The 15,658-nt window shown below is 50.0% G+C and overlaps 1 protein-coding gene across 1 annotated transcript; it reads right to left on the bottom strand.

Moving 5' to 3' along the window:
- Positions 1 to 356: 356 nt before the first annotated feature.
- On the bottom strand, positions 357 to 15,455 carry LOC121026667 (cytochrome P450 2B11-like). Its single transcript, XM_040469460.1, has 9 exons — positions 15,186 to 15,455; positions 11,693 to 11,855; positions 11,398 to 11,547; positions 9,605 to 9,765; positions 7,873 to 8,049; positions 7,437 to 7,578; positions 5,280 to 5,467; positions 4,939 to 5,080; positions 357 to 1,094 (listed from the first exon to the last, which is right to left on the bottom strand). Exons 1-9 carry the CDS (start codon positions 15,354 to 15,356, stop codon positions 904 to 906), a joined length of 1,485 nt encoding a protein of 494 aa, XP_040325394.1. The 5' UTR covers positions 15,357 to 15,455; the 3' UTR covers positions 357 to 903.
- Between the last annotated feature and the right edge of the window lie 203 nt (positions 15,456 to 15,658).

Consider the following 15,658-nt stretch of genomic DNA (forward strand, 5'->3'; position numbering starts at 1 on the left):
ATTCATTCCTTAGCAAATATTTGCCTTCTTGGGCCTGGTTTTGAGGTGAAGAAGTTCTCATCTTCTAGAAAGATCCCTAGTGACCTGACAATAAGTGGGTTCACGTAAGATGGCATGGATCACCATCTTCCCAGGGGATGTCAGGATTTGGATGTTTGTTTCAGTCTCAGGGGATTTGAAGGGGAATACCAGGGAATCCAAGGCACCAGGGGAGAAGCTGCAGCTAAGAGGCCCTTGCATTGAGGGGCGGAAGTAGGGAAATTCAGTAAGAATGGGGATGGCAGTGTACAAGCAATGGTCTACAATGTGGATGAACCCCAAAATATTATGCCAAGTGAAAGAAGCTGGACACAAAAGAGCACGTATTGTATGATTCCATTTGCATGAAACACACGGAATAGGCAAATACATAAAGACCAAAAGCAGATTGGTGGTTGCCAGGAGCTGAGGGGAAGGGGGAATGGGGAGTGACTGCTAGAGGATTCCAGGGAGGTCACGTATGTACAGATCACGGAGCGAAAACAGTTGCTAAATGGAGACTGTGGTTGTTCTGAGGAAGGGAGAAGCCCCTGGGGGAAGCCGTGGCCTGGGAGGCACAAATGCAAAGAGCATCTGAGTCAAGTCTCCCGTCTTAGCCCCCAGCTTCTATATATACACCACACTGGGAACTCTGTTAACAAAGGAAAGGAAAACACTTCCATGAGTCTATGCAAGAGCTGCAGAGTGATGGTCTGAGATGAGGCTGCAGAAAGGACTCTCCCACAGAGGCAGCAACCGAGGAGGGGGGAGACACTGGCTTGTGGTGGGTCTCTCAGCAGCAGGAAGACCCAGGGCCAGTCAAGGAACTGGCTTCTGCAGAGGTGGGAATACTTCCTGATCCTGGGATCCTTTGAGGCCCTTCTCTCAGTCCCCTCTGTGGGACCGAAAGCTGATCTGGTATACTGGGGGCACTCTTCCTATGCCACTCTCCTGGGGTGTGAGGTCGATGTCCTCGGGGGCCACAGGGCTGGCCACAGAGAAGTTCTGGAGGATGGTGGTGAAGAAGAGGAATAATTCCATGTGGGCGATGCCTTCACCAAGACAAATGCGCTTCCCTGTGAACACAGAAGGTCACCAATGTGGGCACAGAGCTGATGCACATCCCTTGCCCGGTCACATCCCAAAGCCCAGACTTCTGTGTCCATCAACAACAGATTTGTATGGGACTGGCCTTCAACCTGCAATCCAGGGTGGTGTTTTAGGGGGGTCCCGAGCCCTCTGAAACCAGGGGCTAACGTTCAGGTGGAGGTGCCTTGCACGTTTTTCCAGGAGAGTTTGTAGCTTCTGTGAGATTTCCAGAGGCTTCAGCGGCCACTTGGAGAATAAACACCCACTTCAGGTTAGATGTGTGTGCGTGTGTGTGTGTGCGTGTGTGTGTGTGTGTGTGTCTGCCTCCACATGTGCAGGTGTGTGCACATTTCTGACAACATTTTTAATGTCCTTCATCTCTAATATGAGGAGGATGGTACTTATTTCAAAGGACTATTATGAAGTTAAAGAAATTAACATTTGTAAAAATTCTCAGACTAGGACCTGGCCTGTACTAAGGATACTATAGGTGTAGTTATTGTTTGTGTATGTTTCTGGGTGTGTGTGGTAAGAAGTGTGTGTGGGGTGGGGGGGGGAGTGTGTGTCTGGTGGGGAGTGTGTGTGACTGTGGTGGTGAATGTATGTGTGGTGGGCAGTTTGTGTGGGAGGGAGTGTAGGGGGTGTGGGGGGGAGTGTGGGGGTGTGTGTGTGGAGGAAGTAAGGGGAATGTGGAGGGCAGTTGTGTGGGGAACCTGTGGTGTGAGACCTGGACAGGGGTGTGGGGAGGGGTGGGGGCAGAGAGTGTGTTGGCCCGGAGTGGGTAAGGGGGAATGGGAGGGGAATATGGGGGGGAGAGTGTGGGGGGAGTACGGGGGGGGCAGTGTGAAGAGGAGTTGTGTGGGAAATGTGGAGGGCAATTGTGTGGGGAGTGGGGGAGGGCAGAGGTGTGAGGAGGGTTGGGGTGGGGAGTGTGTTGGGGGGAATGTGTAAGGAGGAAAGGGAGGGATGGGAGGGATGTGTGGGGGTGTGTGGGAGGAGCCTGTGGTGGGAATGCAGAGGGGAGTTGTATGGGGAGTGTATGTGGGGGGAGGGGGGGAGTGTGAAGAGGAGTTGTGTGGGGAGTATGGAGGGCAATTGTGTGGGGAGTGTGGGGAGTGTGGGGGGGTGAGGGCGTGGGGAGGGGTGGGGGTGGAGAGTGTGTTGGGGGGAGTGGGTAAGGAGGAAAGGGAGGGGCAGGAGGTATGTGTGGGAGGAGTGTGTGGAGGGAATGTATAGGCGAGTTGTGTGGGGAATATGTGGGGAGAGTATGGAGGGGAGAGTGGAGGGGAGTTGTGTGGGAAGTGTATGAGGGGGGAGAGTGTGAGGAGGATTGGGGGGCAGGGAGCACATGGAGGCAGTGTGTGCGGTTGGGAGCATGAGGGTGTATCTGGCACAGTGTGTGTTTTTCTGTATCTGGGTTGTCTTTTTATCTCAGTCCGAGAGCCATGGGCTTCAAAAGTTTGGGGGGGAAACCAAACTACACTTAAAATTGTGAATGGGGCGGGGCACCTGGGTGGCTCAGTTGCTTGAGTATCTGACTCTTGATTTTGGCTCCCAGGTCTTGATCTCTGCGTGAATAGTACGGAGCCTGCTTTGGATTTTCTCTCTCCCTCTCTCTCGGCCCCTACCCTGCTCAGGAGCCCATGCTCACGTGCTATTAAAATGAATAAATAAATAAAAAGAATTGTGAATGGGTCTGCTTCCTTGGATTCCCAGAGGTGTGAGAGCCTCCAGTAGGTTATGAAGCATGGGCTTGAAGAGAAATAACACAAAGGGAGTAGGAACCCCAGGAAGAGGCACCGAAAGCCTCCTTTACCTCAGTGGCTCTTTCTTTTTTAATGTTTACTAAGTTTTGAGAGAGCGCTCTCAAATACACAGAGTGGGAGCAGGGGGTGGGGCAGAGAGAGAGGGAGACAGAATCTGAAGCAGGCTCTCGGCTCTGAGCACAGAGCCTGACACAGGGCTCGACCTCACCAAGGGTGGCTCATGACCTGAGCTAAAGCCCCACGTTTAACTGACTGAGCCACCCAGGCACCCCACCTCAATGGCTCTTGATCTGCAAGCTGGCCACCATGGCAAGGCCATTCAGATATTTCCTAGACCAGTCAAGGTGTCAGACATTATGCCTATGTGGACGGCTCTGGGGGAAATGTCTGTATCTTTTTGGCACATCAGAAGTTAGGTAACAGGGACTTAGAGATACTCAGAGCAGGGCTCTAGACTAGTTCTCCTGGGACTGGTTCTGTGACCCAGTTCTTTCCAGAACAGCCTGGCTCCTACTGCCTCCCTCCCATCCTCTCTTCCAATCCCAATCCCTGGGACTGTCCACTGGGACACCCTTCACTATCCCGTTGGCTCTAACATCTTTTTGGCTTGGTTTGTCGTTCTTTCCACTCATGGCAATCCTGCATCAGTCTTTTGCTCTGATTGACCTCCCATCAGACATTGCTCCTCTGTCTCCTTCCTCTTTTGCCCACTTTCTTCAATCTTAAGCTCCCTGTCTCTGTCCATTTGGATCTGATTCCATCTGAAACTCTCTCCCTCCCCCTCTCTCTCTGTCTCCTATTCTCTCCTATTTCCCCTTCCTCACTGTATTGTCTCATTGTGCACTCAGTCTCTGGCACTTGTCCCCTGTCACTGTCTCTCTCTGTGTCTCTCTTTGTCTTTCTCTCCATTGTTCTCACTCATTCTTCCTTTGTCTCTCTCTCTCCTTCCCTCTCTACATCTCTGCCTCTCTCTCTCACCTTAGAACAGGACTAGTGGATGGGATCATGGGCCCCACCCCACCATCCCACAAGTCGCCCAACTCTCACTTAGGATGAAATGGGGGAAGCCGTAGCACTGGGCAGAGCCAGGGGATCTGGGTCACTGGGGTCACTGATGGAACTCAAGACTAGGGCCTTGGTTCGGGGGCCCTCCTTTCTCCCAAAGGATGAGGATTCTGGGCATTGGGGTTTTCTCAAGACGGGGCCACATAGTGGAGAACGGGGAAAGAGACAGGTCAGGGCATGTCAAGCCCAAACGCCCCCCAGCTTCCAAGGCCCTCCAGCTGAGATCTTCACCCTTCTCCCCTTTGAGAATCCACACTCCAGGATCCCTGGGTTTGTCTCCTTTCTCAAATACTCCATGCTGTCTCCACCTTCAGGCTTTGACTTGCTGTTCCCTCTGCCTGGAACACTCTTCCTAGTGGCTGATTGATAGTCACCCCTGAGGTCTTAGCTTAGAAGCCAGTGCTTCGAGGAAAGCTTTTCCTCACCGGACCACCAAGAGTAGTCAGTATTTCCTCTTTGTGTTCCCAAAGTCCCTTTCAGAGCATTTATCACAGTTATGATTAATGATAATAATCATCATCACATCCATGAGCACCGACTTTGTGCCAAGCAGTTCTAAGCACATTGCAAGCATTAATTAAGTTTAATTAGGTACTATTTTGTGGTCAAATGATAAATGCCCATCTCCCCTGCTGGGCTGTAAATTTCCCAGGGCAGGGAATGTGTCTCTATGTGACTTGCCCAGTGCATCATCTTCAGCCCCCAATAAAGCACTACGCTCAGAGTAGTGCTCATCAGCTATTTTATACCAACGTGTATCTCTATACCAAGACGTAGAGAGGTTAAAATACTTTCCCAAGGTCCAGCTTACCAAGATGTGGCTTTGGGATGTGGTCTTCTTAAGCCCTGTCTAGGGCTGCAGGGAAGATGAAGTGGGTTAAAGGTAAAGCAACTGACATATAGTAGCTGCTCAATGAACCAAGATCTCTCCTGGACTGTCTCAAAGAGAGAGTGGCCTATCACTCTGGTGTCTGGGAAAGAGAGTGCAGGCCTGGCTTACCCATGGAGAAGGGGATAAAGGCTTCAGTCTTCTTCAGTGCCCCATTGGCATCCAGAAAGTGGTCAGGGTTGAAGGCATCTGGTTTTTCAAAGTAATGTGGGTCATTGAGAGCAGAGTGCAGGAGGGGATATACTTCAGTGCCCTGAGGGAGAGTCACAAGGTCAACAGATACTGCCATTCCTTTCCTCAGCCCACCCTGAAAAACAAAACAAAACCAAACAAACAGACAAACAAAAAACCAAGAGGGCCCTAGTGATAAAACCAAAAACAGGTCAAGTGCAGAGATTAAGAGAACCCAGGATGCCCACACGGGAAAAATGTGGGAGCCCAGCTGGCCTCACCTTGGGCATGAAGTACCCTCTGAAGTGAGTGTCTTTGGTGACCATGTGCGGCGCGCCAATAGGGAAGAGGTCACTGAATCTCTGAATCTCATGGATGACTGCATTAGTGTATGACATTTTGGCTCGGTCATCAAGGGATGGAAGGCGGTGTGGGCCAATCACCTGGTCAATCTCCTTGTGGACTCTCTCTGAACAGAAGAGTGGGACCAGGGAACCTCATTTTGTTTTATTTTTTCCAATATATGAAATTTATTGTCAAATTGGTTTCCATACAACACCCAGTGCTCATCCCAAACGGTGCCCTCCTCAGTAACCATCACCCACCCTCCCTGCCCTCCCACCCCCCATCAACCCTCAGTTTGAGGGAACCTCATTTTAAAGAGACATTTCAGCAGGGACACTGCTTTGTGTGGGCTAATGAGCCAGGAAAAACCTGTAATAAAGGGTTAGGTCATCGACACCCCTAAGAGCAACAAGCCTGGAGGAGGGGGAGGCGGGGAGGGGGGGCGGTGGGAAGCAAGAATTCTCACCCTTTCAAATCTATTGAATCTTATGAATTATCTTCCCACAGGCACAGGTAAACACACACACACACACACACACACACACACACTCACGTGCGTGTGTGCATGCGCACATGCACACACCACAATTTTGCACAGAATTTCACATAAGAACTCAAGGCTATAAACCTGTCAAAATTTTCCCTCTAAAAAGACTGGAGAGGAGCCTGGGCGGCTCAGTCAATTAAGCGGTTAAATGTCTGACCTCAGCTAAGGTCCTGATCTCAAGGTTCATGACTTTGAGCTCCACATCAGTCATTACAGAACCTGCTTTGGATTTTTTGTCCCCTCGGTCTCAGCTCCTCCCCCATTCACCCTCTCCCCTCTCTCCCTCTCTCAAAAATAAACATTGAAATTTTTTTAAAAACAAAAAGAGTAGAAAATGACCTAATATTTATTGTGTGTGTATTATAGATGAGACACTGTGCTAGGTGTCAGGAATATAACCATGAAATAGATCAATACATTAACCCACAAACACCTGGATAAATGAGTACATAAGCCAGTCGACTTATGAATGGAAAGAGTGATGAATGAAAGAACATTAGTGAATGGATGTATGTATTTGTTTATCATCAATATATGAATTATTGGGTCATTAATTAATAAATGGCCCATAGACAAATAAGTGAACCTGATTAACCAGTAAATCAATTGCATAAATGAATGGATGGCTAGATCTATAGAGCAATAAATAAATAAATAAATTAGTGAAATAACAGGTATCAAAAAGTGATGAAATAGGTATAAAAATAGGTAAAATAAAATAGGTATAAAAAAGGAACAGGGCGCCTGGGTGGCGCAGTCGGTTAAGCGTCCGACTTCAGCCAGGTCACGATCTCACGGTCCGTGAGTTCGAGCCCCGCGTCGGGCTCTGGGCTGATGGCTCAGAGCCTGGAGCCTGTTTCCGATTCTGTGTCTCCCTCTCTCTCTGCCCCCGCCCCCCGTTCATGCTCTGTCTCTCTCTGTCCCAAAAATAAATAAACGTTGAAAAAAAAAAAAAAAGGAACAAATAGATGGAGGGATTGAATGACAGATAAATAATCAGTGATGAATTAATTGAACTAAATGCATAATAAATGGATGAAGGGTGGATTGAAAGACCGATGGAAGAATTAAGGAATGAAATCTAGTTCATAGGGCAGATGGATGCATGCATGGACAAACGTGCCAATGAATCAATGACAAGTACTTCATTCATGAATCCCTGTTTCAAAAGATCAACAATTGAATCAATTAATCCAAGTAAATAATGGAAGCCTAGGTCCTTGAATCAATCATAGGTGAAAGAATCTGAGTATACAGGTAATAAATACAGGTAACAAATAAAAGGATAGACAAATGGATGGATGGGTGGGCAGAGAGAGGAGTCTGCCTTTACATGATGGGAGAACACACCGACGGATTGTTCATCCATCCACCGGCGGGGCTGCCTTAGTCAGGGGCTCATTCAAAACCTGCAGCGCTCCTGGTATATATAGGAGGTGAACGCTTCCTCCCTCATTCAGGAAGGATCCCAGCTGCACTTTTGCAGCTCCCAAAGGGGTGAGAAGCCCCTGCCCCCTGCCTCGATCGGTTGTCCCCGCCCACCCACCTGTGACGTGAGGGTACTTGAGCATGAGCTGGAAACCGTAGCGGAGCGTGCTGCTGGTGGTCTCCGTGCCGGCGAAGAAGAGGGAGAGCAGCGTGCAGACGAGGTTCCGATGGTGGAATTCGCTGTTGGGGTCGGACTTCTCCTGAATCCGAGCGGTAGGGGGCGTGTCAGGGGAGCGGGGGCTTTGCTGCACGCTCTTGCCTGGGGGCGCCCTCCCCTGCTGCTGGGTCTCACACCACCTGGCTCTCTCTCCCTCTCTCCTCCCAACTTTCCCCTTTTTTCCTCTTCCCCTCAGTTGGTTCCTGAGTCTCTCCTCCCTTTCCCAATCTCCCTCCCCTCTTCCCCACTCCCTTCCCCCTTTCCCCACCCTTCTTCTCTTCGCGGCCATCTTTTCCTCCCTCCCTGCCCCCTCCTGTTCCCTTCCCCCAACCCCCACTTTGTCCATGCGGATCAGGTAGGCATCGATGAAGTCCCGGGGGGTGCTCGGGTCCAGGGTTTCACGGTGCTTCTCCACAGCGTCCTCAATGAAGGCTATGATTTCCTGCACGTTTTTGTAGATTTGCTTGTGTGTACCTGGAAAGTACTTCAAGAAGTTGTAGAAAAGCTCGAACACCTGCAGCAGAGAAGGGGCTGTGAGGTCCTCCTGGGGCGGAGCCAGTGAGTCACAGGGAGGGGAGCCCTCCTGGGGCCTGGGTAGGGCAGAATCTCATCTTGCTCTGCCTCTCTGTTTCTGTCTCTGCCTCTCACTCACTGATTCTAAGTCTCCTTTGATCTGTTAATTCTCCCATTTTTCTCCTTCTGTCTCTCCCTCCCTCATCCTCCCGTCCAGTTTTGGTTGCTGCCACACCTCTCTCCTTGGCGCCTCTCCTTACCCATGTGTGTCTCTTCTCACTTGTCTCTCTGCAGCTACTTTTTTCTTTTAAATCATCTCTACACCCAGTGTGGAGCTCGAACTCACGACCCTAGATCAGGAGTCGCCTGGTCTACTGACTGAGTCAGCCAGGTGGTTGGCTCTCTGTGCTTCTATTGCCTACTTCGCCCAGTGGATCTGTTTGGCTCGGACCTCTCTGACTCTTTCCACCCCTCACATCTCCTTGGCTGCACCAAACATTGATAACGTGATGCATACACAAGATGAGCCTACTGCCTGCTTAGGACTATTTATTTTGGAACATATTTCTACCATATTGTCTGAGAATTAATGTAATACCTAACTGTTGCAAATAATTGCAAAAAAAAAAAAAGGTGGAAACAGAGAGTGCAATGTAAAATTCTTTCTTAATTTTTAGAGATAACCATTGATATCTCTCTGGTGAATTTCACGCTAGACTTTTTTCTCTCTGTGGTTCTCTGTGGGAGGAGAAAAGTGAAATCACCTGCTGCACCTGTTGCAAATATTCACTCTGGGCCCCATCCTAGGTTTTTGGATCAGACTGTCTAGCAGGAGGTCATGGGAGTTTGTGACTAACCATTTGGAACAGTCCTACACACAAATCTGACATACACTCCTGGGTACGAACCATAATGAGGCATACTGTTCTGCAGTTTAATTTTTTAAACTTAATGTATAATCGTGGTATTTCCAGATTCATTGAGAAAGAGAAACCACACTATTTTGTTTTAAAAGAGGAGCATATTACTTTATAATCTGGGAGATATTTTTAAAAAGACCAAATGTGGGCAGGGAAATGGGGAAAATGAAGAAATGTGGTCCCTTATTTTCACGTATCCTTGAATTTCTTCAATTGAGGAGATTTGCCAAAGACAGAGGTGAAGATTTGCAGCAATCAGGAACAGAAGACTAGAGAGCCTGACAGTCTGAGTCCTATTCTCTCCCTCTGTCTCCTCCACTCTGCCTCTCAGAATCTCTGATCTCTGCTCTTCGTCGTCACTTTCGCCCTGTCCTTCCCTCTCCTCTTCCAAACCCTCATGTCTTGGTCTCTCTTGCTGACTCTCTGACTCTCCATCTCTGCCTCCTCATCCTAGGCTCCCCATCCCTGTCTCCCGTCCCTCCCGCCCTCTACTGCTCAGTGTCCCTGTCCCTCCCTGCTGTCTGTGCCCCCCTTCCAGCCCAAAGCTGCATTTCTGGGACACCAAAGCAGATCACCCCTTTCCCTGTGCCCTAGATATCCACCTCACACACCAGCCTCCCACACCAGCTCCCTGACCTGGCTGGAGAAGGAGCTGAGGAGCGTGAAGGTCTGGTAGAACAAGTCCAGCAACCGCAGGAACTTGGGATCTTTGTAGCTAAAGCGTGTTCCAAAGACAATGGAGCAGATGATGTTGGCAGTCATGGAGTGGAAAAGGAAGGTGGGGTTCTGGAAGGCTCCTAGGAGGAGGAGGCACAGGTCATGGGACACGGACTCACACAAAGGCCTTGGGAGCACTTGACCACTGCCCCATCTCCATGTGACTGCCCTCCCTCCCTCAGTGATGACAAAGAAGCAGGAACAGGAACCGCTAACATTCACCAGCCCAGATGATGGGCCAGCCAGGTCCTGTTCTCAGCACTTCATGTATTATTTTACTAAATTCCCACCACAACCCTGGGGGGAAAGTGCCGTTCTGTTATTGTCTGCAGGGTCGTCGGGCTATGGAGGCTGTGTGGTGGGTCCCTCTCAGGCCTCAGCTCTGACCCTGGGGGCAGGTAGTTAAGTCCCAGGGGCAGATGGGTGCAGGGCAGGTGTTCAGTCAATCACATGTGCAAGGTTAAAAGCTCTGCTCTCCCTGTCCCTTGTCTGCCATCCCCTCCCTTCATCTCTTCTCTCCACCTCCAGGGCTCTTTGGTCCCCAGGGAATCGTTCTGCACTTGACGGTTGATGTCTGTATACATCCTGACCTCCCTGGATGGGAGGGGGGCATGGACTGTGCACCCACCCGGAAGTGTCATGGCATCAGCCTCTCTCTGCGGGTCTCACCTGTCCGTCTTCTCTTGCTCCCCTGCACACCCTTTCCTGAGCTTGTCTGTCAGTCTCATTTTCTCTACCTTGGTTTCTCTCTGCCTTGGTTTCTTTTTGCTTCTCCCGGTCTCTTCCAGTCTCTTTGTCTTCATTTCTCCATCTGTGTCTCTTTTCCCTTCCGTATCTCTCTCCATCGGAGTCGCTCTTTTTCCATCTGAGTCTGTCTTCATGGTCTGCTGCCCCTAGTCCTCTATTGCTCCCTATGTCTCGGCCTCTGCCTCTCCCTCCCAGCCTGTACATTTACCTCTCGAAATCTCTTACGAAAGGACCCTGTCATCTTTATGTCTCATAAACACCCTTATATGGAGAATCCAAAAGTAAGTAGAACTGCTTTTCTTTTTTTTTAAGTCTATTTATTTTGAGAGAGAAAGAGAGAGAATGAGTGGGGTAGAGGCAAAGAGAGAGGGGGAAAGAGAGAGAATCTGGGCTGTCAGCGCAGAGCCGGACGCAGGGCTCGAACTCACAAACCGTAAGATCATGACCTGAGCCGAAATCAAGAGTCAGATGCTTCACTGGCTGAGCCACCCAGGCCCCCCTCAGAAGTGCTTCTTTGACAGCCCATCCCAGCTGCCTGAGGGCAGGACGCCCCAGCTGCCCATCTTGCTCGCTGACAGCTTGTCAATAGTTCACCAAGAAGAATGAAAACCCACTTTGTCATTTTCAAAGTGTCTATCCTTTTTCCCTTTCTCTCTTTGCCTGCTTTAATGTAAGTCTTATTTTTGCCCTTGCAGATACAAGTCATCCATGGGTTGGTTTCCCTGAACCCAAGTAAATAGCGTGCTAATACATAACCAAGTTTATGTCCTTGAGTTACTCTCGACACTATACACCCCATATCTCTTCTGGCTCCCTGTGTTCCATTCCTACCCATCTCTGTCTGTCCCTCTGTTGGATGGTCTCTCAGGGTCGTTCTCTATCTCTGCCTCTCTTTCTCTGCCCACGGATACACCTCAGTCTTTCTGTTGCCACGCACCCTGCATACCCATTCTCCGGGGACTCACCCTGGGTTTTCCGCAGTTCCTCTACCACACACTGACACTCCTCCTGAATCCGCTCCTCTATACTCCGCTTCCCCATCCCGAAGTTCTTCATGGTGGCCAGAGAGAATCGCCGAAGGAGCTTCCAGCGTTCCCCGTTGGCAAAGATCACACCTGCGGGTGTAGGGAAGGCATGGATTGCCAAGAGGGTTGGAAGGGACTCCGGGCCCCTCTGTGCCTCTTATCCCCCCTTCCAAGACTCACCCTCCCCAATTTCCATCTTCCATCATTCCCCTCCAGGTGCCTTTGAGGTCCTTACCATAGCCTTGGAAGATTCGTTCTACAGTAGAGACTCTCCCCCGGCCAGAGAAGGCCTCAGCTTGGTCCACCAGGGCCTCCCGTATGGCCTCTATCCCACACAGCATGACCACAGGCCTTGGACCCAGGTACACCGTGAAGACATCCCCGTATTTCTCTCGGAGCTGTGAAGCATATCCACGCCCAAGGTTACTGTTAGCCAATGTGCACCCATGTGGCCATCCCAGTTGTTAAACCATAAAAACACTCATGTATAGATTGGCAATTAGCTACTGAGTACCCCAAGAGCCTCCACCCCAGGGTGCCCTCCCCTTCCCGGGACCCAGCAACTAAAGGATTAACCCATGACCCAGCCAGAGTCTGCATGGTTGGTGCCCTAAGCAGTACAGATGGTTAAATATCTCTTACTTCTGCCTATACCCTTGAGTCGAACCAGATCTCCCCAGCATTGAAACTGAAGGGTCATCCTTCCTGTGACCCAACGTCAACCTGCTGTCTTTCTCCTGACAATTTCCCCAGAGAACTACCCTAAACCGCTTGGTAGACATGAAGAGAAAAGGACAGCTTTGGGGATGCTCGTGACATAACATCAGTACAGGGATTTGCAGAACTGCTCCATGGTATTTACTGAAGCTAAACACATGCACATTCAATGACTCATTAACTTCACTCCCAGATGCACGCCCAACCAAAATGTGTACGTCGGTTCACCAAAATACCAACAACCTGATTCGCTGAAGATTTTTAAAAAACTTTCATTTATGTATTTTTGAGAGAGAGACAGAGTGTGAAGAGGGGAGGAGCAGAGAGAGAAGGAGCCACACAATCCGAAGCAGGCTTCAGGCTCTGAGCAGTCAGCACAGAGCCCGATGCAGGGCTTGAATTCAAAAACCACGAGATCATGACCTGAGGCGAAGTCGGAAGCCTAACAGACTGAGCCACCCAGGCGCCCATTGAAGTTTTTCAAATAAAATTCTCAGCAACGCTGATAGAGAATAAATATATGGCGATATAGTCATGCCATGGAATAATTATGCAGCAATGAAAAAGAACCCACGCTACAGCCAAGACTTGAATGAAACTCACAGGCGTAGTGTTGAGCCAAATCAACCAGACACAAAAGTGTCCATATGTCCTAACTCTATTTCTATGAAGTCAAGATAGTGAGAGGGTGGTGACTGGAAGGGGACTGGAGGGTGGCTTCTGGGGACAGGACGTGTTGTTACTTACCTATATGTCAATTACAAGAGTATGTCGCTTGAGAGAATTCACTGAGCTGAACGTTTACGACTTGTGCACTTTTAGGGGTCATGTTAAGCCTCACTAAAATTTGACTTAAAATCATGAAAAGATTAAGTTTACTGCAAAATCTCTCCCACTGATCTCTGCAGAGCCTCCTTATGGTCTCCCTACTGCCATTCCTCTCCCCTTACGATCAGTTGGCCACCCACCTCACCCCAGTCTGAAGCCAGAGTATTCCCTATGAAAATGTAAATTAATTAATACCCCTAACTGGCTCCAAACCCTCCAATGCCCCCCACTGCGCTGAGGGTAAGATCTGAGGTCTCCACCTTGATCCACATCGCCCTGCATGAGGTGGCTGCATCACCCCTCTGCTTGTCCTCCCCTTCGCACCTTCCCTCCTTCAGATCCAGCCTCCATGTTCTCCCCCAAACATGCCGAGCTTGCTCTCGCTTCAGTGTTCTTGCACTGACACCTGCCTCTCTACGGTGCTTTGCTCCTACATCTTGCAGGGTGTCTGCTCACAGACACAGCGAGACTGAGCCTCTCCCCCACTATTCAATCTAAAGTAGCTCCACCACTTTCTAAAATAGCACCTGGCTTTCTTTTAATCATAGCTCTTGTCTACCTAGTATTTCCTTATTTGCTTAACTTGTATGCCTTGTCCAAAGCCACATCATCAATGCCTAGAATATTCCCAGGACACAGAAGGTGCCCTGTAAATGACTGTTGAATGAATGGATCAAAAGAGCTGCCATTTAATGAGCACTTACTATATACACCAGGCTCTCTATGCAGTATGCCACCCAGTCCTCATTAATGTTATAAGACACACATTCTCACCACCATCTCATTTTAACAGAGGAGGAAACTGAGACTCAATGAGTAAGAGTTGACTCTGGAACACAAAATCCACATCTGTCTGACTCTAGAAAGATCTGGGAGCATACTAGGGAATGGAGGAGGAGCGGGGCCACCTTCTCCGACCTGTCCCATCGTGACACCCCTTAGTCCATTCTCTCCCTTCCTGTCTCCAAAGATGCAATAATAATGGAGGATCATGGACCCCTAAAGAATCCTGGAAGTTCCATGGAAGAACTTGAGGGGGTCTGGAACTCTCAAAATTGTATGTAAAAATCTTTGTGGACATTTGCAGGGGAGAGAGCCCACAGCTTAACCAAATTCTCAAAGGATTTGTGATCCCCAAATCATTAGGTAGCTTTGGCCCAGGAGGACATTGGAGATGAGGACACCTCTGTGCCAGACCCCAGCTTTCCCTCCATGAAGTCCCAGCTGTGTGACTGAGGACAAGTGTCCTCCCCAGGCTGAGCCTCACGGTCCATACCTGTGAGATAAGGAAGGACAGTACCTCTCCTCGCCCGCAGGCGTGTGGTAAGCCAGACCTGATGAGTTCCCACAGCGATACAGATAAATCCTAGCCATGTAATTCTGAGCAAAGAAATCAAGCCTAGGAGTTTATAGAAAAACGTGGTGCCCTTGGGAGGCACTGAAGTAAAAAGTACTCGGGGCCTGTGCATACCCATCCCTCCACTTGTGGGAAAATTCTCTCTTAAAAGCAAAGGGATGACAAACCCAAGATTCAGGAGTGTGGTGGCCTCAGGGTATGTAAGCTGGCAGTTATGTCGGTGACCCAGTTCTTCTGTTGCCACGAGGGTGCACCGGTGTAGATTACATTATTCATAAATAAATCGATAACCACACGTAAAATCATGCGTAGAAAGCAGTGATACAGAGCCTGGTAAACACTCCAGGGTCAGCCATTTCTGCACATTTGTGACCGTTATTGGTAAGAACCTTGTGCCTCCTCCCGTCTTCCTTCTCCTCCTGGCATCTACCTGGGCCAATCTCCGCTCTCTTTTCTTGCCAGGGGAGAAACTTATGATTGGTGACTCTGCCCCTTCTCTCTCTTCCAGGGCCGGGCAGGCGCCCAGAGACTCCACAGGCGGTGGCAGAAGAGTATGAAATTCTATACCCACGGCTTGCGCCCAGACGCCTCCGCGTGGGCACCCCCCCCCCCCCTCCGGGGCCCGTGCCCACACACTTGAACTGAGCAGGGACGCCTCTGACCATCTGACCACCAGCTACCATGCTTCACCTCCATGCACCTCCCTCGCCAACCTTCATACACCCCACCCCTGGAGCCTGAAAGGATGCCCTCACTCCTTCTGGGGAGTGATCCCCAGGTCCAGGGGCAGTGAGTCACCCTCAGACCCCATGCATCGGCATCTCACCCTCAGGAAGGATTTGAGTAAGCCTCTTCTGTCCATCTGCAGAATATTCCCCAAGAAGGCCAGAGGACGGGGGCCTGGTGGGAGGTGGCCATGGGCCTTCGGGTGGCCCCTGGCCAGCAGAAGCAGGAGTCCCGTGAGGACAGCAAGAAGGAGAACGACACTGAGCTCCATGGCCCGGCCCAACTGTCTTTGTCCCAACTTCAGCCTTGATTGAGCTGGGCCTTTTATCCTGAGCTGACTACCCCACCCAGTTATGTAACTGCATTCACTCCCCGCCTCCCCTCTCATCACGTCCAAGAGTGTGAACTTAAAAGGGTGGTGTGTTTTTCAAGTATGGGACGTCCCATTCTTCCGGCTCACACAACCCTGTACATGTTGGCAGAGACCAGGCGGTAGCGATTCCAAAGCCCACGAGAGTGCATGTGCCCGGTGCTCACATGCTGTGTTTGTTTTGCGGCTATGGGTGAGCATGC

Source organism: Herpailurus yagouaroundi, unplaced genomic scaffold, assembly GCF_014898765.1.
Source record: "Herpailurus yagouaroundi ecotype Mexico unplaced genomic scaffold, PumYag 151389, whole genome shotgun sequence".
NCBI lineage: Eukaryota > Metazoa > Chordata > Mammalia > Carnivora > Felidae > Herpailurus > Herpailurus yagouaroundi.